The 23,107-nt window shown below is 57.2% G+C and overlaps 1 protein-coding gene across 1 annotated transcript; it reads left to right on the forward strand.

Moving 5' to 3' along the window:
• Window positions 1-7,000: 7,000 nt before the first annotated feature.
• IGF2 (insulin like growth factor 2) lies at window positions 7,001-22,859 on the forward strand. The gene is made up of 4 exons (XM_059825982.1): window positions 7,001-7,114; window positions 14,850-15,012; window positions 22,000-22,166; window positions 22,617-22,859. Exons 1-4 carry the CDS (start codon window positions 7,001-7,003, stop codon window positions 22,857-22,859), a joined length of 687 nt encoding a protein of 228 aa, XP_059681965.1.
• Window positions 22,860-23,107: the final 248 nt, after the last annotated feature.

The following is a 23,107-nucleotide window of genomic DNA, read 5'->3' on the forward strand; positions in this document are numbered from 1 at the left end:
GGGTGAAGCCCTGGCCTGGGGGAGATGCTGCCACCCAACCCTCTCCCAAAGACAATGAGAGCTGCAAACAATGACCCACACTGAAGCACAGCAGCAATGCAAAAAGAAAAAAAAAAAAAAAAAAACAGAGGAAGAAACGCCTGAAAGATACATAGCTGGGATTCCTGAACCCCTCAGAGGTATTCGGGCTTAGCCAACAGGCTCAGGGTTTTTTTTTCAAAGCCATTAATTACACAACAGAGACGTATCTGCACCACTCCACCTCTCCGACACAAATAAAGGCCCCGCATATATTCCCTGAAATGCATCACCCTCTGCGCTCAGTGCCATCGCCTCTCTCTTGGAAAAATAACCCATCGCAGGGTGATACTTCCAGCTGGCCCTTGTGTCTGATTTTCTGCTGAGTATTGAACGGGCGCTCAAAGCACGTGCCTCCAAAGGGCGCATCTGAAATACGTGAGCTGCACCAGTAGCGAATGCTGAGGATGTGGCAGAGGGTTGGAAATACTGCCCCGCTCACCTGGGCAGCTTTGCTGAGCGAGCTGACTGCTCGACGAGGCCAAGGGGAAGCTCTCCAAGAAGCTGCACCAAGGAAAAATCAGTGCAAGGGCTGCATCCACCTCCGGCAAGGCCCATCGCAGGCATTGCCACCGGCCACTGAGCGATGGCTGCTCTCTTGAAGCTGCTGGAGAGGACCTCAGCAACAACTGCCGTGTCTCTTTTTTTGAGGAAGAAGAATTTACTAAGAGCTCGCCTGCTTTCGCTCATGAATCCAGCAACACACAGCCAGACTGACCAGCTCATACTGATGCTCCCGGGAGCAGGATAAAACATTTTCAAGGGTGAACCCTGAGTTTTCCAAGTGAGGGCAGAGCAAAGCGGTGTGTGTGAGGGTACCGTGCTGGGGGTTGAGACACAGACACCCTTAGAGGGCATGGTGTGCTCCTGCTCGGAGGTGGGTGGCATCCCTGCAGCCCACCTTCCTGCTGCTCAACTCCTGCCCAGGGGACACGAGGATGCCCGCTACTAGCACTGCCTTCCCAGAGCATCCTTGTCAGGCCGTCCCTGCGGGGACACAGCTATGGGGCACAGTCTTCACCCCAAAGGGCTTCTAGTCCAAAGGGTTTCCCACCGCCTCCCACAACACGTTTCATTCGCAAGCTGTTTTGTCTCAGAGGTTGCTCCGCAGACAGACCCATATTTGCACAATGCTTTAAAGAGCCAACTTCATCCCCTGGTGCTTGGAAGAACTAATTGTACCTGCTGGAGCTTTTCTTGGTCCTTAAATGAGCTTGGACCTCTTCTTCCCCATGACATTCCAGGGAGTATTTTCATGGAAATGCTTTAAAAAAATAAATAAGGAAAACAGGAAATGGTGATGTGCTTAGCTGTTAATAGACCCATCTTCCTTCTCTGCTACTGTATTTGTTGCACATTTTTGACACAGATAATCAGACAAAACTTGGAGCCTTCCAGGCTCCCTCTGCAATGAAAAGAAGCTGGGGAGAGGGCGGGCATTTCTCCTTATCTACTCTATTCCACCCTTCTCGGAAATCCCTTTTGGGAAGACGTTAGCCAAGCCGGAGTTCACTTTGGCAACCAGGGATGACCAAGAGATGTTTGCGGTTCCACAGGTGATGGGGAGAAAGGTGACACTTCTCTCCCTTTCTGGGATCATCTGACCCTGGGACCCTTTGGCCTTCTTCTTTTGGGCCGCGCTGCAGACGGCATCCCAACAAGCAGACCCACCGAGTTTCACTTGCTGACTGTCATTCGTGCTTTTTCAATTCCTACCTTGCACTCGGCCACCGTGACACCTCCCTACCCCACATCTTCCTTCCCGCAGCCTCTTGAGCCTAGTGAGGCTGCTCCGGCTGGAGCTTTTCTCTAATTGCTGGGGACGTTGAATTTTAAAAGATGCTACAGGAACACCAAGTCTGTCCAGCCCACAAAAAATGCATAGTTTGTTCTCCGTATAAACCGGGGTGAAAACACTTGTGCCTTTTACCGCTGTCACAAATTCCTCTGGCACAGTGCAATAACTTACCTTGGAATAACTTTGGTTTTGCTATGCTCAGCACCCTCTGGGTCCTCAGGATGCATCTGCCAACACCCCTCCTGAACACCTAAGCCCAACGAGTGCTCCGAGGCATTGGTAGACCTGGGCAGGAGCTGCTACAAGAGTCCCTTTTTCACCCTGAACATGCCAAGAAAACGTCCTCTGCTGATGCCTAAGGGCATCCCGCTTTTCCCCTGCCCATATAACAATCCTGCAGCAGAAACCCCCTGGGCTCGGAGCACAGCCCCAAAATGTTCTCCCCAGCCAGGGGTGCCAGGAGCCCTGAGCAGACCTGCCCAGCCTCTGCTCTTGTTTGCTCCTTGTTGACCAGGGGCCTCAGGTGAATTATTTCTCCCGCTCTTAGTTCTTTGGCTTCAATTTCAGGCAGGGACCTTCCATATATCACATCCCCTTTCGCCAATGAATCTCTCCTGTTCCAACAGTTTAGTGTGCCCCAGGATCAATATATTTTAGCAGCATGCAAGGACACGGTGTTATTGCCAGGTTCCTGGATTGTACCAAACAAAAGGTATCGCTTTCTTAAAGCCACTGGAAAACGCTCTGGGCCAAGTATGATTATTCCTCTGCCATTAAACAGCTGTGTATAGGACTCTGGGTAATCACTCTCCATTCTCACTAGGGATGACTTTTTCTCCTAGTCTTCAGCGACAGGAGACACAAACCCATGGCCCACCCTGACCCTGCTTTTTTCTCGTCTTGGACATCTCAACCTGCGGTGCCCAGATCTGTTGGGCGTGTCAGTAAAGCCGTCTGATTTCTCCTGGTTGTCCTCGCTCTTGACATACGAGAATATAAGGTGCTTTACAAAGTGGGGTACCTTTGTAATGCTGTAGGCACAGCACCTGAACCGTGCACCTCAAATCCCCACTCTGCACACCTTGTCATTTGTGGTATAATTGTGAAGTAAGCCAAACGAGCATCACAGGGTGTCTTGGTTGGGCTGGGATTAGGCGACCTCTCCCCTCTTTGGATTATAGGTGGAGAGGAAGGGAAAAGTCATGTAAATGTCCCCTTCCATGAAGGTGTCTGCTTGGCTCAGCTCAGCATCGCTAACATCCACTCTGGCCCGTGACCACTGCATTTCTGCAGCTATTTACATTCCTCTGCCTTTGCTGAAGCTCACATCCCTGCCTGCGAGGTCCAGGCTGGCCCAAGCTTTCCTGTTCTTCCCCCTTTCCCTGGAAAGCTTTCCGGCCCATCGCCACATGTTGGTGGCCACCCACGAGCCGCTTTGATCAGCTCAGATGGGCAGCGCCGTCAGGGGGCTTTGCAGCCTGCCCAGACGCTTCCACAGCCGCCGCAGCAGCAGAGGTTTTCTCTCCGAGTCCCGGGCATCCCCTGGTCGTTTCGAGGCATCTTTCAGATGTCGCTTTTATTGCAGCTCCTGCTTTAGAGTCATTTAGTTTCAGCTCGCTTGGCTGACTCTGCTTTGCGAACGCTGTCCTTGCTCCTTGTGAATTTAACGGGAACCCATGACCACGATTTCTCTCCCGAACCGCGCTGGTGACCACGGAGGTCAGACAAACGCAAGACGTGGTGGGCTATTTTTCTTGCGTTTCCAATGGTTTCAGGTGATGCTTTGCTGCAGCCCCATCCACTTTCAAACCAAAATGCTTCCTGGGATGCTGTGTTTTCACAAGCCCCTTGGCAGCCGGTGCTGTGGTCCAGAGCCCTCCTCTCCCTCTCTTTCCACCTCCCCATCCTCAGGCTAGCTGCGTCCTTGGCTTTACTGGTCCTCCTCCTGCTCTCCTTTGCAGGCCCTCCTTGCAGGCAATGCCAGGGGCTGGAGTTTGGGGTGGAGGCAGCTATTGTTCCAGCTATCTGCAGTGTAATGTTCCTTATGACTGTATTAAATGAAGGGCGGAGGTCACACATCCCTAGTTTAAATTAGGTTTAGGCTGACCTTTAACAATATTACACTCGTGGATCCTCTCATAACTCACCGAATAAACTCCCAGAGGGTTTTACCACCTCCTTCTTTTCTTCCTACTGTAAGGATGCCCGAGGCTTAATGTGCTTCTCTCCAATTTCGCTTTGATTTCTAATCCTATCCCCTTCTCCCCCTTCTCCCCCCCCCAAATACAGATATATTCACTCCTTTAAAGGTGGGGGAAAGAACCTGTTCCTTTTCTCTTCTGGGCGACAGCTCTTTCTTTTGTGTCTCTTTCTTCCCTTCCCCGCCCCCCTCCTCTTTCTTGACACAATGCACTATTTATTTGCACTGAAGGATAACTAAGAAGCAATTAAAAGATCAAAAGGCACAAACACAAGTAGATCCAGTGGCAACTTGTGGGGTTTATTTTGCTGCTGCTGCTGCTGCTGCTGCTGAAGCTTCACCAAACTGCTGCCTTGTTTTTCCCCCAGCCGGAGAGACACCTCTCTTACTGGGTCGCCTCTTCCTCCGAGCAGACTTTTTTATGATCGCTATTTTTCACCCCCATTGTTTGCTATTGCAGTTGTTTACTGGAAAATCACTTGTTTTTCTCAGGGAGATTAACCCTCCAAGCTTTCTTTTGTCTACTCTCAGGAGGTCCTTGTGGTGAGCTGGGGGAAGGGAGCTGGGCTCCTTCAGCTATTAACAGTAGCTTACAGCCCCGCTTACCCCCCTGCCAAGGTTGGGTCCATCCCTTTGATGGGGTTTTGCCTTTGCAGGGAGGAAAGGTGGTTGCTCTTTGTTAAGACCAGCTCTGCCGAGTGGTTTGCAAGGACGCACGATTGGGATTCACTAAGTCCTGGGCATCTAGGAGAAACTCCTAAAGCCAAAGGTAAGCATCGATGGAGATGCCTCTTGTTGGGAGAAGTCGGGAGCCCTGACACATACCGGTGGATGCTGTCTCTTTGGCGGCCAGGCCACTTCTTTACGTGCTTAAGTATCGACGTAGGAGCTGAGATTTGATGCCTGTGTTTGAGACTGCTGTGCGCAGAACCTCTTTCTCCGCATCCCGTCTCTCTCCCAGGTGTGCCAATGGTTCGGTTAAAGCCCACAGCCCTGACGCCAGCTCAGCTGGGTGGGATATGCAGCGACACATCCCAGAGGACAACCCAGAGAACAGAAGGATGCTGGGGTGGGAAGGATGTCCAAAGCCTGGTGAGAAAGGACCGGTCCTGCTCACATTGTCTCGGGCGTGTTGAGGGCAATTCCGGCTGTTCAGAGCTGCACCAAGCCTCCCATCCTTGAAAGAAAAAAGTGCAAACTTTTAAAAAAGAGGGAAAAAAAAAAGTTATTGCATGTTGGGGTGAGGGTTGCCACATCCTTGCCCTTTCACGCCACCACCTATGGCAAGGGCTGCCTGAGATGGACCAACCTGCTGCCTGATCTCAGGCAGCTCTGCTCCTCTCCGCTCCGAGGAAGGTGCGTGCCCGTGGCACAACGTGGGCTGCACACCCCTGCAAGGGGGCACCCAGCCGGGCAGCGGTGAGGGTGCGGGCACCTGGGGGCTGGCTGGGGCTGCCTTTGCCGCTGATGGAAAGCGAGTGGGGTCCCTTCTCCTGGGGCAGCCGTGTCCCCGGCAGGCAGGTCTTTGGGAGAAGGCGAGTTTTGCTTAATGCAGCACAACGCGACTGCCATGCAGCACCGGCGGAGCAGCGGGAGCGCGTTCAGCCCGCGCGCTGCCGTACGCGCACGGCGAAGCCTGGGAAAAGCCCCTTTGGCTTAAAGGCAACTGTGCTCGCTTGCAGAAGCCCGCGGGAAGCGGAGGCGACCTAGCGAGCAGGAACCGCACCGGGAAGGTGCCCTGCGGGGTGCAAAACGCGAGTGCCGCTGCCCTGTGGAGGGGGAGCGTCCATGTTGTCCGCACGGACGCGCACGGGTGGACGCGGGGGCTCGCTTCTGCTGAGGTGGGGGCTTGCCTGCCCGCACCGGGGCACGCAAGGTGGGACAGGGCTGCGGGGCAGGCGTGTGAGCCCTGGGGGGCCAGGCAGCAGGCACCCCTGAATGTCCGTGCCTTCGTCGGGGAGCCCGTCGGAGTAGTTGGGGGGCCGGTGCGGGGCGAGGCGGACGGCGCGGACACCTGTGCCCTGCACGCACCTAGGGAGAGCCCCGAAAGCGGGGCGGGCAAGGCAATCTCCCGCTGCCCCCTCGCCCCCCCCCCCCCCACAAGGGCTTGGGGCTCCCCAGCCGGCAGCGAGAAGCGCTCGGGGGGTGCGCCCCAACATTTCGGGCAGGGGCTCGGGGCGCGGACCCCCACCTCCTCCCCTCACCTGCGGGGGCAGCGGGGGATGCGCGCAGCCCCCCGTCCCCCCGGGGCCGGCCGGGGTGGGTCAGAGCCCCCACCCGGGAGCAGCCCGCGAAGAAACCGTGCGGCAGAAACTTTTCTGTCCCCTCTTCCCTCCCCGAGCTGGACTCCGGAGGGTTACGAGGGAGAAGGAGGGAAGAAAGGAAGGGAGGGAGGGAAGAGAGGGGGTTAGACCGCTCTGCAACATTATTGGCTGCGTGGCCGGGCTGGTGCTCACTGGGGAAGTCAGAGCATGCCCATTGGGGGGGTATAAAAGGGGGGCAGCCGGAGCGCCCTGCCTGTCTCCTCGCTCGTGGGGCAGCCAGCCGGGAGCAGCGGGCAGTCAGGCAGCCGCCCCTCCGCCCCGGCCAGGGGGACGCAGTCAGTAAACACAAAAGTGAGAGCCACCCAAGGGGCAGCCAAAGCAGGAGGAGAGAAAGAGAAGGGGAAAGGAGAGGGAAAAAAAAAAAAAAAAGGGAGAAAACCAGAAAAAAGGAGGAAAAAAAAAAAGAAAAAGAAAAAGAAAAGGAAAGCGCTCGCTCGCTCGCTCTCTAGAATAACAAAATACCTGATCGTAACAAAATAACATCCTTCAGACAAAATCAAGCAGGGACTTGACATACCAAAAAGGCGAGGCGAGGAGAGCGAGGCAGGGCGCGGGGAAGGCGAGCCAAAGCCGCGATCGCTGCCAGGGCAGGAGAGCAGCATGTCAAGCGCCGGGGCACACACGGATGAGCGCTGCCGGCAGCCTGCCTTCCTCCCCGGCCCGCCGCCGCCGCCGCCGCCGCCAGAAGTTGAGAGCAGCAGCGGCAGCGCCAAGGTAAGCGCCGCTCCGCTCCGCGCCGCTCCGCGCCGCCCCGCGCCGCCCCTCCGCGGGCAGAGGCAGGAGGGCTCCCCCGCGCCGCGCCGCGCCGCGCCGGGCAGAGCCGTGCCATGCCGAGCCCCGCCGAGCCGAGCCGAGCCGAGCCGTGCCGCCCGCCGTCCCCACGCGTGTCACTAGAGGGACCCCGAGAGCCGGCCCAGCCGCGGGCTGGCGGGGCGGCCCGCCGCGGTGGGGTGCGCGGGGTATCCCCGGGGGGCGCCCCGCGTCCCGGCGGCGGGGCCGGCGGCCGCCTGCGGCCCCCCGCGCCTTGCGGGGGGAGTGTGTGTGTGTGCGTGCGTGCGCGCGCGCTGGCAGCGGGACCGCCGGCGCGCGGTTTGCGCGCCCTTTGCGCGCCCGAGCGGCGGCGGGGAGCGGGCGCGGGGCGGTCCCGCGGGGGGGGCCGCCGAGGGGCGTGCGGGGCCGGCGGGCAGCGGCGCGGGTGGGCGGGCAGCCGCGGGCGTGCGGGGCCGGGGCTGCGCGAGGTCAGGCGGGGCTGCGCGGGCCCCGGCTGCCCGCCGCGCTCCCTGCGCTCGCGGGGTTGTTTTGGGAGCGGGGCGACGCGGGGAAGGGACAGAGAGTTCTCCGCCTTGGGAGACCGCGGGGATTCTTAAACTCTCTTCTGCAAAACACTGCGGCGTGTTCGGTCTCGGAGGGATAAAAATACGGAGAGGAAAAACAAGAAAGCGAAGCCAAAATGGAGTGAGAGTTAATGGTTGGCATGCAGCCTTCGACTTTGTGTGATTTTTTTTTTTCCTTTTTTTTTCTTCTTCTTCTTCCTTCCCAATTGCTTTTCCCTACAGTAATTGTTTTAAGAGCGCAACTTGGAAAGGTTTTAGCACTCTTGTCGAGCAGTAGGGAATTGGGGCACATGAGGAAACTCGGATTTAGCGTAACTGTACCAGCAGATGTGGCTGCCTTGCCTCGAGCCAGTGGTACTTGAGCCGGGGGTTCTGATACGCCAGGTCTCGCTCGGGCGGCGTGGAGCAATCGAGTGTAAAAACAAGGTTTGTGTGGGTGGTTTTAAATAGACACCTCGGGAGAACCGCTGCTTTCAACCCTCGAGTCGAGGCTTCCTATGCAAAGTCCGTAGTTTTCTTCCAGATGCCGGGATGTGCTTGGGAGGCCAAGGCCTGGTTTGCTTCGGGTTTATTTGTTGTCAGGTTGTGTGCAGGCGTGTGCCCGTGTTTTTTACTTTGCAGGCTTCAGTGTGTTGGGTTTTTTATTCCTCCTCTTGCCTTGATTTAGAGGGGAGTTGAGGAGCCTGGGTCGTGGGGTTTTGTGAGGGTGACTTTGTGCTAAGGACATCTGGAGGAATAAAACTGACTGACACTTCTGATTTGAGCTTTACTGAGCTGTTTTGGACCCAACTTGACAATTTTGGTGGGGGTGAATGGGTCAGAGCTGTAAATCTTGCTCCATGTTGTCGACACCCACACAAGTTCACTCAGCCTTTCAAAGGGGCTATCCCGGCTCCTGTGAAAATTCATTAAGGGATAAAAGATTTGACACCGCGCGTCCCCTCCCACCGCCGCATGAAAGCTGAGAGCCAAAATGTGTCTGCGTGTGTGTCCCAGCGCCTTTTCTGACAGGTGATCCTTTTTGCAGCCCGGCTGGAGGGCTGCTGCTTTGACCGGGCAACCCGGAGGTGTCAGTGCGTGTCTTCCCATTGATTCCTATAGCCTTCGGAGCGAGCCTGGCTTGCCTCGCGGAGCACCAGAGAAAAGCGTTTCTGTACTTTGCTTTTTTTAAATAAAGCAAACACAGCAGGTGAGGTCTTATTTTTAGAGGGACCGAGGAGTTGGTGTGTTTCCAGCAGTGCATACGAGCACTGGAAGTGGCCCACCCTCTCCCCGCTCGTGTCCTGGGACTGACCTCTCCGATCCTTCTTTGGGTTGTCTTTGCTTTTAAAGGCTGCCGTGTGTCTTAATGGGGCAAAGAGATCCCGGCCTCCCTCCACATGTTTGCGTGAGGGGTCAGGGGAGGTGGGGGGCACCGGGGGAAGAAATCCGCCTTGGCGTTGCAGCCCGGCTCTGAAAGGGTTAAAGCTGCTCTGCCAAGACATAAAGCAAGTTCAACGTGTTGTGGGAATATCACTTGCCAGTAGACTCCAGTCACCACAATTTCTGATTTAACAGCTTAACTTGCTGTTAACTTTCCCTGATATACTCCAGGTTTTGGACGGGAATGCAGAAAGGAGAGAGGAACAATAAAGAAAGGAGTTAAGTGAGGCTACTAAAATGGACTTAAATCCCTTCCCTGGGTCCTGCCAGCTGTCTTTAGAAGAGTTAAGCAAGATTGCATTTCCTTTTTTTTATGCAATAAATCAAATGTTTCTGGGCTGCATACCAAAATTTGTGCAATACGTTCTTACTCCCCAGTGGGGTGAGTAAATGGTACTGAATACCCCATTCACCTTTTTCAACTTGATTTTTCCACAGCTACGGTAGTCCTCGCTGCAGCAGCGATAGATAGACGCGGGGTGCAGGCGGTGCTCCCCTGCCTGCCCCAGCCCCTGTCCCGCCGGCGGAGGCGGCAGGCGGCTCTCCCCGCTCTCGGGATGGGAGGCGGAAAGGTGACCCCCGGCGTGGGGCGGAGTGGACTGCTGATGGGGACGAGCAGTGAAGACAAAAAAGCGAGGGCTAAAAATAGCCGCAGCATTGCCAACCTCAGCCATATGAATGTCATGCGAGCCAAGTGCCCAGAATCATGAGGGTTTTATTTTTTTCAAGCCTGAGCTAAACAGCAAAACCCCTGGTCCTGGGTCAGTTTTATTTGCCTTACAGCTTGACAGTCCAAAGTTTTGTGTTTTGAAGCTTGCTTCTTCCAAGCTGTGGCTTGGAAATCTCCTCCTTTCTCTTTTAGATGAAAAGGGAGGCTCTTCTGCAGCACAGCATGCTGCGGCTCCTCTCCCTTCGGGTACCGCTGGCTGCCTCATCCCCCCCACCCCGCCTGCACCGTGCCTCTGCCCAAGATGCAGCCCCAGGGTGGTTTTCGGCTGCCAAGGCACCTGCCTCTCCCCGCCGACCTCTGCTAGCCCTTTTACTACTTGGCAGCTCGGGGCGTCGTGGCCCGGCGCCCTGCGCGAGGTTGCCCGTGGGCAGGGGCGGCATACGCTTGGCACGTGCGAGGTTGGCACGCGCCCGCGTCCTGCCCCTTCGGGAGAGCCGCGCTCGAAACCGGGTCAGCTCCCCACTCTCCTGGGGCTGCCCTCCGAGAAGAGTAACGCAGAGAGAGAGATGCTCAGCATCTCTCCCAGGCAATCGTCGGAGCAGTGAGACATCAGTCTGCCCGCTTTTTTTTGGAGGGGCGGAGGGTGATGGAGGCTGGGATGCGCAAACTGGGGTTTTCCCCTCCTGCACACACCACTGGGTTTGGGACGATGACTTTTCGCCGTGCTCCCTTTTAAACGCTGCACTGCTCCACAAAGAAGCGAGATCTTTTTTTTTTTTCTTTTTGCTGTCCAAATCCAAATTTTGCAGACTGGGCCATCTGTCAATTCCCTCCTACGTTGTTCTGTTCGTATTAAATTGTAATGAAGGCCAGACTGAAGAAGGAATTAGGTCAGACAGGAGGTTTAGGCTCCGTTTTTGGGGAGATGTTTGTTGCCCAAGAGAGGCACCGTGGTTTGGTTGGCTCAGCACAAGCCTGGATGCAAGGGATGCCTGAGCTGTCCTCTGAGATTTGGCAACAGGGCCTTGGAGCACATTGTGGCCTCTTGGCCCCCGACTCCCCAGCAGCTGGACAGAAATCGTCGATCCAACTGATTCTGCAGCAAATCCTGAAAAAATGCTTTAACAGCCTGGGGCGGGAGGATGGCTCCGCTGCAGACCTGCCCTCGGGCTCGCTCCCGGCACATCGCAGCCGCTCTGAAAGAAACCCTCTCTGTTGGCATGTCCTTGCTGGCTGGGGGCTGCCGAGAGGTTTTTGGGGGTCCCCGGCAATGGGTGCAGCAGCCTGTGCTGCGAGGGGGGAACACGCAGGAGTCCTAAGGCAGCCGGGAGCATCCCGTGCACAGCAGCTTGCAGCCGAGCTGGCTCCAGCAGCAACCTGGCTTTGCACGGGCACCTGGGCACGTGGGGGAAGGCAGAGGAGGGACGTGAAGTATGGAGAGCCAGCATCGTGCTCCGATGGCTTGTCTGAGCCTCTCCCGCACCGAGAAGGCTGCTCTCAGGTGCGATTCCCAGGGTGGTACAGGGCACCTGTGCAACCGAGAAATTCCTCTTGCATCACCCTCTTGCACGCCGCGTGGGGTCCGAGCCCTCGTTAGGAGGAATTTGGCGCTCAGGTTGTTGGGCACCTGGCATGTCTCGCGCTGCCGTTCCCACTGCCCCTGGTTACAACCGCGTCCTGAAGCGTTTGAGCTCTCTTTGGGCACGGGAGGGGGAACAGCAGCTGGGACGGCTGATACAACCAGCTTTGGCAAGAATGAAACTTTGGTGGGTGTAGCCTCTCTCCTAGCGGAGACGGGACCTTGTCCTTTAGGAAACCACCCCACTTACCTCTCACTGCCTTATTCCTGTTACATCTTGCATGAGAGAGGCTTTCTAATAAACACTGAAGGTGTTCCCAGCCACTGGTGTGAATTCACTCCTGTCCCACAGCTGAGGGGGCTGTCCCTGTCCTAATGCTTGGACTGGAAATCAAAAGCAGTGCTGTCCCACATTTCCACTGGAGAGTGAAGGCTCGGAGTGGTCGAAGGGCTTCGACTCGCGATGCTGAGCAGGATTTGGCCGTGGCAACTGAAGCCACATGCAACCTGTGCAACCGGCATGGTGCTTGCACCGGGTCGTGGGCTGCAGGTACCCAGCCGTGCCATGCCACCCTGTTTTGGGCAGCAGCGCCTGCTCTGGCAGCCGTGGCAGGGCGGGTGCGAGCTCTCCTCCATGGGTGCTGCTCATCCCTGCTAAGGAGGAGCGGGAGGGCGGGAGAGATCAATCGAAAGGTCATTAGGATGCGCTGAGCTGGTGACGGCACCCTGGGAGCCTGTCTAGCCTTTGGGTGAAGCCTGGGGGTTTTCCTCCGCAGGGTCAGTAGGGCCAAAGCGAGAGGGAAGGGCTTATGGGGTTGGGTTGCGGCTCCATCACGCTGGAGAGAAACTGCAGCACCAGGTAGTAAATAAAGATGCTTTTTGCTTTGCTGCCCGGTTTCTCGTTACACGGCTGCTGGAGGGAGCGGGCAGACACCAAGGTGACAGCGGTGGAAAGGGCTGGTGGCTGATGCGTGGGCAAAGGGGGACTTCATCGCGTGGCACACCTCCACATTAGCCTGGCTTTGGCTGACAGCGTCAGGGCCATCCCTGTCCTTGCGGCTTCAGGGGGGCTTCCTGGCTGGAGTTAGGGGGTGCGTGGGCACCCTGAAAGAGCTCGGCGTGGAGGCAGGGAAGGCTGCTGGGGGCCGCCCTGTGCTTGCGGTGCGGGTTGCGCGGGAGCGGGTGTTTTCCGAGGAGCGCAAGTTTTTTTACCCAGAAGGTATCAGGTCTCCCCAGCATCAGATATCGCCCTGCCGACAAAACCTCGCTCTCCCCTGGCTTCAGAGCATCTCACCTCTTCCTTTAGACTGAATGTGGAGGAAAAACTGTGTTTGTCACCCGTGCCAGCAAGCAAGCCCCTTCTGGGGGGCTGGCTCTGGCTTGGGGGAGGCCGGCATGCAGTCTGCTCGTTAGCCGCAGTGCTTGCAGCCAGCATGAGCCTAATTGGGAACAAGGGATTATTTGGGTGTCCTGAAGTCCCACGTCAGCAGCTTCGATGGCAGCACTGGCTGGCATGCGTCTGCCGCCCCGGCAATGAGCTGCTGGTGCTACCTGTGCCCTGGGGACACCAGCAATCAGGAGCTGCACATAAAAAAAGAGGCAAAAGGGGAAAAAAAAAAAAAAAGGAAAGGGAGCGGGATCATTGGTCTCTTGTCAGTTGGAGATCCAGCTGCTGATGCTGCCACACCAGGGGCATGACTCAAGCAGCAAAGGTGATGGCTGCGGTCATGCTGGGGAGGCCCGGTAATCACCCGTTGGCCACTTGATAGAAGAATCAAGGTGAAAAGGTGTTAGTGGCAAATCACTGCAGCTTGGCAGCGTGTGCAATCACAGCCTGGTGCCATCCCTCTGCTCCTACTGTAGTATAAACCAAAGCCCCCCCCGGTGTGCCGAAGGGACCGGTGCCACTGGAAAAGCCAGTCCCGGTCCCATCACTTGCTGGTTTGAGCCCAGTTTGTTCCCAGGGCTGCTGCCTCTCTTGTCCAGAGCCCTGCAGGGGTTTTGCCAGCCTGAGCAACACGATGGGCATCGCAGCTCATGCGGGGGGGATGCCCCCCTTAGCCCACCCAGACCTTGCAGCCTCTGTTTTGGCTGTTCGTGCTGCTGATCCCTGTCCTCCCACTGCTCAGAAGAGCTCGCGACTTGTCTAGCAGAGACGATTTGAGCTATGTGCTAGTAAAAATTGGTAGCAAGGGTGGCTTTATTGCTGGCAGGACCGTAGCAGAGCCCTGTGGGAGCTGGGCTAATTTCCTGGCTGCGCTGCAGACTTCCCCCGTGACCTTGGGCGAGTCATTTAATCTATCCTGGGCTTCAGCTCCATCTCCGAGCATCCCGGGGGGGTGAGGTAATATTCATTAACTGATATTATTCTCGAGTTGCTCAGATGCTATGGTGATGAAGGCTGGATGTGAAACCCAGCGTCTTGGCTGAGCGTTAGCAGGGAGACAGGATGCTCTGCTTGAGATTTAGCATTGTCCCACGCCGGCTGCTGTTTTGCCACAGTTCCCCTCTTCATTTTGAGCTGACCTGTCTGGCCACCATTGTTATTTGGTTGTACATACACAGTGATGCTCATCACTGAGGGACTATAATGCCTTGAACCATCCACTGGTTTTGCCTCATCCGGTGAGGCAATAGCACCCTCGCTTTACACCTGCAGAAGCTGACACGGAGGTAAAGCTGTTTGCTGGATCCGAGCCAGGGGAAATCTTTGGGTTAGTTAGCAAATATCCAGGGAGTTTCTTTTTTAATCCTCCGCACCGGCTGATACCCCCTTGGCCCTCCTTGGTGATGCCGCAGGCGCGTTTCCCATGGGACCGTTCTGCTCCTGAGGGATGTCTTCTCGGTCCCGGCTCTCGTCAGCAAACATGGCTTGTGCAATCAGCCCCTCGATTGCCCGAGCCTTGGCCGCGTGAGTCTCTCGCATGCCTGGGGCAAAGGCCGCTGCTCCCTGGCAAAACCCAGCTTTCCTCAAAAGCAGCTCTAGGACAGGTCGAAACTTTATTTATTTCTGCTTTGGGGGAACATGTGTTCAGCTAGGGCATGAAAACCTGTCATCAGAAATGAAAAAAACATACCTCCCAATAATCATTTGAATGATTTCTCATGTAAAAGGGGGGAAAAATAAAAAAATCACACTGTTGAAAGAGCTGGGGGAATAAAAGCCTTTCAGAGGTAGGCTGAAGTCGGATTTTCCAATGGAAAAACTGCTTCAGTGCAAACCCTGTCTGGCCGGAGTAGCTGACCGGCGGGGCAAGCGCAGGGAGACAGCCTCGCACCAGCGGCCAGCTCAGCGGTGCCGCTCCTTCCCTGCAGCATCCCGACACGTCTGGGCATCAAACCCCAGGCGTGCTGTGGGCGGTGGGGGACACACACACGTTGCCTGGGGGAGGTGGGCAGAGAGGGGTCTCTCGCGCCGTGTTAACGCTGTGCCTCTGTCCCCAGGTGCAGAGGATGTGTGCGGCGAGGCGGATGCTGCTGCTGCTGCTGGCTTTCCTGGCCTACGCACTGGATTCGGCTGCGGCGTACGGCACGGCGGAGACCCTCTGCGGCGGGGAGCTGGTGGACACGCTGCAGTTCGTCTGCGGGGACAGGGGCTTCTACTTCAGTAAGTGCCGGGCAGCCACCGGCAGCGGCCAGGATGCTGCCCCCACCCCATGCCTTGCTTCGGTGGAGTGGGGCCGGCAGGGAAAGGAGGGGTTTCCCAGCCCGGTGCTTTTCGTGATTGCCTTGTACATGGTGGTAGGCCAGGAGAGGAGCGAGAAAAGCGATGTGCTCAGGGTGACGTGCACCCACCTCGTGCTGATTTTGGGGACTGTCTGGTCCCATGCAGAAACTGGGTCCTGCATTTGATGCTCAGGGAAATGGAATATCGCTGGGGAGCCATAGGTGGTTGGCTCACCGGCGATGCAGGCAAGTCATAAAATAACGAGGATGTCTGCAGCCAGCTCTCTGCTGAGCTTGGGCCCTGGCTTATTTTTAAACCTTGCTGCCTAAGTGCTGCATCCTGAGAGCAGGCAGGGAGCTGAGCGCTCCCCCTTTCTGGGCAGGCTTTGCTTGGGTACAGCAGCAGCTTCTAGGCTGCTCCCAAAATACACTTCGTGGCCTCCTGGCTCGCTGCAGGTGAACCTGTCGCTGAAGAGTGATGTCTTACTCTTTTGCAGCGCAGCTAGTGCAAAAAAATGCAGCGTTGCTGTTGTCCGCAGGGCGCAGGTGACTTCAGGACAGTTGGCTGGAGCGGGCTTTCCACCAGGATGCTTTGGGGGTTTGGACCGTTGGCATTAGCAGTACAATGGCTTAGCTGGTAAACAGGGAGGAGGAGGGGTAAACCAGTAGCGGTGGATGCTTAGTAATGTATGGGCGAAGGTGCCTCGAGTGTGACACCTTGTTCGGGCGTTTTGGTCCCCTGCTCTGCTTGGGAAGACCCTGGGTCCTGCTGCCCACTGAGGACTGAGCCGCAGAGTGACTGACTACAGGAAAGATGCAAAGCCAAACAGGGGGAAGAGGATGGAGGTACCAGCTGCGCATGGTGCCGTGCATTTGGCAGTCTTGCCCTCTGCCTTGGGAAAAGGAATTAAAAAGCCACCTTCAAATAATAGGGTGTTTTTTGGAGTAGTGGAGTTGAGAGCCAGCCTCCCTCTCGTCCCAGCCTGCCTGTGCAGGGAATGGGGTGCTGAAAAGTTAGGAGACGACCCTGGGTGTCCCTTCCCAGCCTGGGTATCCCTTCCCAACCTGGATGTCCCTTCCCAACCTGGATGCTCAGCCAGACTTGGCTGACGCTGCCTGCTGAGGTTGGGCAGGGAGAGGCGCAGGGATCACACACCCAGCAGCAGCCAGGGTTTGAGCTGTGTAATTTCGGGCAGGCGGTTGAGCTGCAGGTGGCTTTGCAGCTAGCTGGGGGTGATCGCCCTGCCCCGTCCCAGCTGGGCAGCAGGATGTTTTCACGGCCCCCCGGGTGTTGTGGGCAGGCGGCGCTTTTGGGGACGCTGTGGGTGCGCTTCCTTCCTCTCGCTGAGCCAAGCGGCGAGGGTTTGCACGTCAGCTGCCCTTCCTCTTCTCATCTTCCCCTTCCACCTTTCCTCTGCCAATGAGCCCTGTGCCGGAGCTCGGCCGTGGCGGCGGGTCCGGGGCTGGCCTTAGCGGCGCGGCGAGGAGGCGAGCTCCTCTCCCGCTCTCACACCTCTTCCTCTCCCTCTATATATAGAGGAGCATCCGTCTCCCTCCCGTGGTTTCTCTTCCCTCCTCCCCCTCTCTGGGGATGAAAGGGAATGGGGCTTTTGTTTTACGGACAAACTGACCTCCTTTCACCTCAAATAACCCAGCCGCCCAGGCCAAAATAAAAACACTTTTGAAGGCAGACAAGTCGCTTGGTGCCAAGTGGCCAGTCTGGTGCTTGCAAGGGGATTCTTGCTTTTTTTTTTTTTTGTCCTCTTCTGTCCCCCCTTCTTCTCTTTGAATATTTCTGGAGAGCCCAGGTGCTGGGGGATGAAGCAAAGTCCCCCCCAGTCCCATATTTTAACCCCTTCAACATCTGAGCAGCCTGTGGCATGCAGGGCTAAAGACATTTGGGTGATGGCTCTACTTGATGAAGGGTTTGGACATCTTCAGCTCGCCTCATTTTTTCCCCTCTACCTCCATCACTTGGCCTCAAAAACTGATTAATTCTCCTGACCATATTCATCTTTACTCCTAAACCCTCATGGCTACACTATTGTCACCGTTTAGGCTTGATAGGGCACGGTTATGTCGCACGGTCGCGGGTACAGGTACAGATGGGCCCCGCTTGCTGGACAGGGCTCATTGCAGGCATCCAACTGGTATGAAAATCCGTTATCAGTTTTCTGCTGCAGTGGTGATTTAAGTACTTAAATGATGCTCTGCGTTCTTACAAGGGAGCACTTAGCCAGCGAAGCTAGCTCTGAAATATAGCGCTGGTTGCGTCGATGCAAGGGGATGCAGTGTACCGACGGTGTTTCACCCACCCGGTATCTGGTGATGGGGAAATATGCAACCTAGACTGAGGAGGGTGCACCCCCTAATAACCGGGATGCCCGGCTATCCGCTGGCGTGGGGAGCGAGTCCCAGCCCCGAGGTTCCCTTGGAGGCATTGTGGCTAGCAGGTGCTTGGGGCTGAGGATGTTGAAGCTGCCTTACAGGAGCTGGGGCTGCAAGAGCTGCACCAACAGGGACAGGAGCCGGCAGTGCTGGGGTTATCCAGACATGGGGTGCAGGGTGGGCACGGTGATGTGCACCACGCCAGCCCCGCACCGCATCCCGGGGGTGCCTGGGCAAGCTGCAGCTGGAGCCGCGCATGCTTTGCTCCCTGCCTCTGGCGTGATTCCTCCCCTCCGTGACTTTTAAGGCTTTTGAGGCTGGCCCGCAGGTGCCGGCAAGGTGGTGGCATCCCGCCGTGGCTTTATGGCAGGGTCGGGACCCCCACTCCCTGCTCCCCAGTACCCACCCCAGGGACGGAGGCACGGCCCGTGGAGGGATGCTGAGCGCAGCCCCAAGTGAAAAAAGCAGGGCAGGTCGAGAGGAAGCCCCGTCCGAGAAGTTGCTGTCATGCACTGCCGGCGGGGAGGGAAGAGGGGGCTGCAGGGGGAGAGGCGTCCGACTTCTCTGTAAACAACAGCTCCTGTTTCCTCCTTTCCAACAGCTGATAAGAATTTAGCTCTTTGCAGCCGCTTGTGCTGACGGGGCACATTCTTGCGCGCCCGCCGCTCCTCTGAATAATACTAGGAAAAAGCAGGGGGGAAAGTGCGGTGCCGGGGTGGGGGAGGGCCAGGCTGGGGGCACTGGGACGGGGCCCGGTGCCGCACAAAGGCCCCCTTGTTGCTCCCGACATTCCTGCGACTGGGGCGAGGGGACTGTTTACACCCAAAGTCCCCTTCCACTTGGCTTGCTGCCTGATTGACCGGAGGAGAGGGGACCCGGCCAGGGTGGCACCGGCACCGCACACCCCTCCCCGCAGCATCCGTCCGGCCCCGGTGAGGGTGGGGAGCCCAGAGCAGCAGGGTGGCGATGCCAGGGAAGGGACCCACTTGTCCCCTCCGCGGCCACGGCGGTACCACTGCCTCCAGCACGGAGGCATAGCTGAGCTGCAGGTTTGCGGCCTCTGGGTTCTCCTGGGAGCAGCTTTGGCTTTGCACCACCTCCGGGATGCCCAACTCTCCCGGTCAGGATACCCTGGTGCCGGATGGGAATAACCCAGGGCAGCCATAGGGCTTTGCATCGCGGGGCTTTGCATCGCGGGGCTTTGCATCACTGGGCTTTGCATCACGGGGCTTTGCATCGTGGGGCTCGGGCCCTCAGCAGAGCTGTGGGAGGTTTTGATGGAGCACAATTTGGGGAAAAAAAGAGCATAGCCATTCATTGAAGGCCGAGAGGAAGGGCATTTCCTTGGGAGGAGGCGGTCATCGCTGCAATGGGAAGTGGCTCGCGTGCCCCAATGGTGCCACAGCCCGCTGCCCACACAGCTCTCCCCTGCAGGCAAGGGACGGAGAGGCAAAACCCTCCCTGGGTTTGGCAGTGGTGGTAAAGCGAGATGCCACCCGTGAGCAGAAGCCAGAAAATTCAACCTTTAGTCCGTGCGTAAATCGTGTTATGGAACAAACGCTTTTCCCAATCCAGGTCAGCAGCGATATTGCTGTTAACCAGCAATGTCCTGGCGTCTCTTCCCTGGGTTGTTGTCTCCAGGTACTTTCTGGGACTAAATCCCTGTTTGTTATGTTTGCTTATTTTTTTTCCTAAAGTAACTCTCCCACAGAAGATTGTACTGGCATTTGGCGAGATCAGTACGGACAATTATGTAATAGGAAAAGTGCTCTATGGGACCATGGCAGCGGAGCTGGCAGCGGCGCCAGCAAGGGGAACGGCACGCAGCAGCTTTACGCAAGAGAGAAGGGGCAGCGCGGCGGGGCCGGGGCCCATGCGTGCGCCCACCGGCTGGGCAGCGAGTGGGGAGGAAGGGGCCGTGCGGCCGTGGCCGTCCCTGCCAGGAGCTCACCCCGGCGGTGCCACACCTGGGCGTTTGCTGCTGTGATCTCCTCGCGCGCTCCCATGCCAGACAGTGCCCTTGGTGGCAAGGCGATGAAAATGGTGCCGCTTCGCTTGTTGCTTTTTTTCCCCCCTCTTCTTTCCGAACAAACACATAGCTGCAAGCGGGCAACTTCTGTTTTTGAGGACATGTAACCTTTCGAAACCTCAACTTCTCCCCAAACCGTGCGTGTCGTCACTTGCGTAACCTTCTGTTCAACGGGAGTGTGAATGCAACCCTCTGGGGATGTGCTAGCAAGAGGGGGTGACTTGAATTTTTTCTCTTTTCCTTCCAAACTCTCCTTCTGCCTGTGCTCAGGATGCCTTTCTGGAGCAGCCTAACGCTTCAGCAACCTGCCGCGCAGGCAGGTTTGGGCACTGGGGTCGATAGGTGCTCAGCAGGAGCCATATGCGGTGCGGGATGTTGGTGGCAGCTCATGTCTACCGTGGACCTCGCTGGGCATTGCGTGCATATAGAAGACTACATGGCCCCAAGACTACATGCCTTCTCTCCCCCGTCTCCCTTGGGCATCGCCACCTGGATTGCCGGCACCGGCATCGCTCGTACGGCTGCGGGCACCCAACACACCTGCCCTGCCTTTAAAGGGAGGGCCTGATCCAGCGTGCTTGTTGTCCGCAAGCATTTATAGAGAGATAATTAAACTCCTAACAGTGCTCCCTTCGCTGAGCTTTTACCAAGAGGGAACCATCCTTCTCACCTTCCCGGGGGGCTGGCTAAAGGTCGTGCCTGGAATTTTTCCAGAGAAAAAGAAAAGGAGGGTGGTGGCGCAAGGGGGACGAATGTGGAGAATAGAGCATTCGAAATGACTCCCCAAGGTGGGCTGCATGGCATGAGTCAGCTGCCCCATCGCCCTGCGCCCCGATGCTGCCTTCGCTCTTCTGACCTCCGAGCACGGTGGCAATGCACCAGCGTGGAGCAGGGGGCTCCCCACCGATGGGGGCACGGCTGATTTTAACAGAGAGCGCGTGCCCTGCTGCCAGGGGCTTCGCTATTGCAGAGCCTGCGGCGAGGTGTGGTCGCAGGGTTTTGCATGCCAGCATTGCACACACGGGGCTGCACTGTGCATGCAGGGCTGCGTTGAACATGCAGGTCTGTGTTGCACATGCAGGGCTTCATTGCACACGCAGGGCTTCATTGCACATGCATGTTCGCATTGCGCATATGGGGCTGCTTTTCACACATGGGGTTGCACTGCATGCACAGAAAACTCCTGTGCTTTGCACTTTGTCCCCAGGCACTTTGGGCGAGCACCCAGATGGGGGTACCCCCCAGGGAAATTGGTCAGCACCTTGCAAGATTGTGCCCTTAAATCTTCACCAAGGCCAAATACTTGAGCGCCTGCTTCATCCGGGGCATGTGGGCGGATTGTGGGTCATGCATGGGGCCAACGTGGACCATTTTGTGCGTTCCTGCAGGCCTGCTGGGAGGCGGGGGCTCGGCCAAGCGCAGCACGGTGAGCAACGTTAGGCATCACGCCTCCACTGCTCCCTCTCAGTTTTTCCCATGCCCAAATTTTCCTGGCCGAGATGCGGTACCAGATCCTGTTTGCAAGCCCCACTCGTGCCGGCCTCTGCTCCCCTCCCTCGGAGCACCTTGCGCTGGGAAGAGGTGCTCGTGGCAGCGTGCAGAGCCCCTGCTGCAAAGCCCACAACAGCACGAGCGCATAACATGCCGCATGCGAAGGCCCGGAGAAAATCCTTTTGTTTTGGGCTGGTTTATGTTTTGGAAGTCGCAATTCCCAAGCAAATTTGTTTTGCATCAGAAATTCAAATTTGCCCATCTCTTTTCTTTCAAGAGGGGGAGAAAAACTGGTAAAACTGATGTAAGCTTTTCCTCTGGAGAGTTTTGGCCGTCATTAAGTGGTGACATGAAATGCACTCGGTTGTTGCTGCACTGGACACAGGCTTTCTCATCCTTCTGCAGGCAGAAATGGGAGAGGAACCCTTATTAAAAGATTAAGTTTAATAGCTATTCTTGGCGGGTGTGGGAGCCTGTATTCTTTCTGCAGCTGTCTCAGAGCTGTCCCATCTGGTAAAATTTAGCCGCCTTGGTTCGTTTCACCTGCCTGAGCATCGACCCGACGGGGGGAGGTTGGCAGCTGCAGCACCGCGCTGCTTCTTTCTAATAAAACTCGCTTGCCAGGATCAACATCAGAGATGGTCGCAGTAATCGGTGCAGCGCTGGCGGCCGGGCTGGGCTCGAGCTTCCTCGCTTTAGCTGCGCCCAAAAAGGCCGCCGGCGCCGGAGGTATAGGAGGGGAATAAATCACCGCCATATAAAGCGCCTTTAATTAGCGCCGTGTGGGGAACCTTGTTGGCATCAACAGCATTTGTCTGGGAAAGTCTTAGCGTGAAACTCGGCCGGTTTGCGGGCCTGGGTTGGTTGGTCTGGGAGAAGCGCTGCTGTTTTTGAAGTGTGTGGGACCCACTGGTCTCTGGAGGCTGGTGGAGGGATGCTTGCAAGGGGATGGGTGCTGTGGAGGGGGGAAGAGGGTCCAGTCCAGGTTGACAGCTAACGCCGGGGTCTCTGCCATTGCAGGTAGACCGGTGGGACGAAATAACCGGCGGATCAACCGGGGGATTGTGGAAGAATGCTGCTTTCGGAGCTGTGACCTGGCTCTACTGGAAACCTACTGTGCCAAGTCCGTCAAGTCCGAGCGCGACCTCTCCGCCACCTCTCTGGCGGGCCTGCCAACGCTCAACAAGGTAGGGGGGCTGCGCCGGGATGGTGGCCCTTCTCCGAAATAAATAGCAAGAGAAAAGATGGGAAGGCCAGAGGACCAATCCCAGCTGCAAGGTCTGCCACTTCTGCAGAGCCTTTGAGAGCTGGCAACCGTTGGCAACTCGTGCCAAATACCCTGCAGAAAGTCAGCTTTTAGTAAGGTGGAGGTCCGGAGGTGGGCTTGACCATAGAATCATAGAATGGTTTGGGTTGGAAGGGACCTCTAAAGGTCATCTAGTCCAAGCCCCCTGCCATGAGCAGGGACATCCTCAACTACAGCAGGTTGCTCAGAGCCCCGTCCAGCCTGACCTTGAATGTTCCCAGGGATGGGGCAATGTTTCCATGGGATGGATGGAGCTCGGGGAGGTGCACCCCCATCCGGAGGGCGGGCAGGCTTGCGGTGAGGCTGATGTTGCTATCCTGTCTCCTTGCAGGAGAGCTTCCAGAAGCCTTCGCACGCCAAGTACTCCAAGTACGACGTGTGGCAGAAGAAGAGCTCCCAGCGGCTGCAGCGGGAAGTGCCCAGCATCCTGCGGGCTCGCCAGTACCGGTGGCAGGCGGAGGGGCTGCAAGCGGCTGAGGAAGCCAAGGCGCTGCACCGTCCCCTCATCTCCCTGCCCAGCCAGAGGCCCCCGGCGGCGCGAGCCTCCCCCGAAACGGCTGGCCCCCAAAAATGAACCCTGACCAGCCGTCTCGATTTTTGATCTCCCGGGGGAGGGCGGGAGGACTGGCGAGACCCGGCCCCCGAGCCCCTCCGTCCCCGGGGCCGCCGAGCCGAGGAGCGGGGTGGCGGGGCACCCTCATGCCGCTCTGGCCCCAACCAAACAACTGACACAGCAAGGAGGGGATGGCGGCGGCAGCGGCGGTGGCGGCGAGCAGCGCCGCTCCCGCGGCATCGTCCTTTCGGGGTGGGGGGGAGGGTTGT

This window comes from Gavia stellata, chromosome 17, assembly GCF_030936135.1.
Source record: "Gavia stellata isolate bGavSte3 chromosome 17, bGavSte3.hap2, whole genome shotgun sequence".
NCBI classification, from domain to species: Eukaryota; Metazoa; Chordata; class Aves; order Gaviiformes; family Gaviidae; genus Gavia; species Gavia stellata.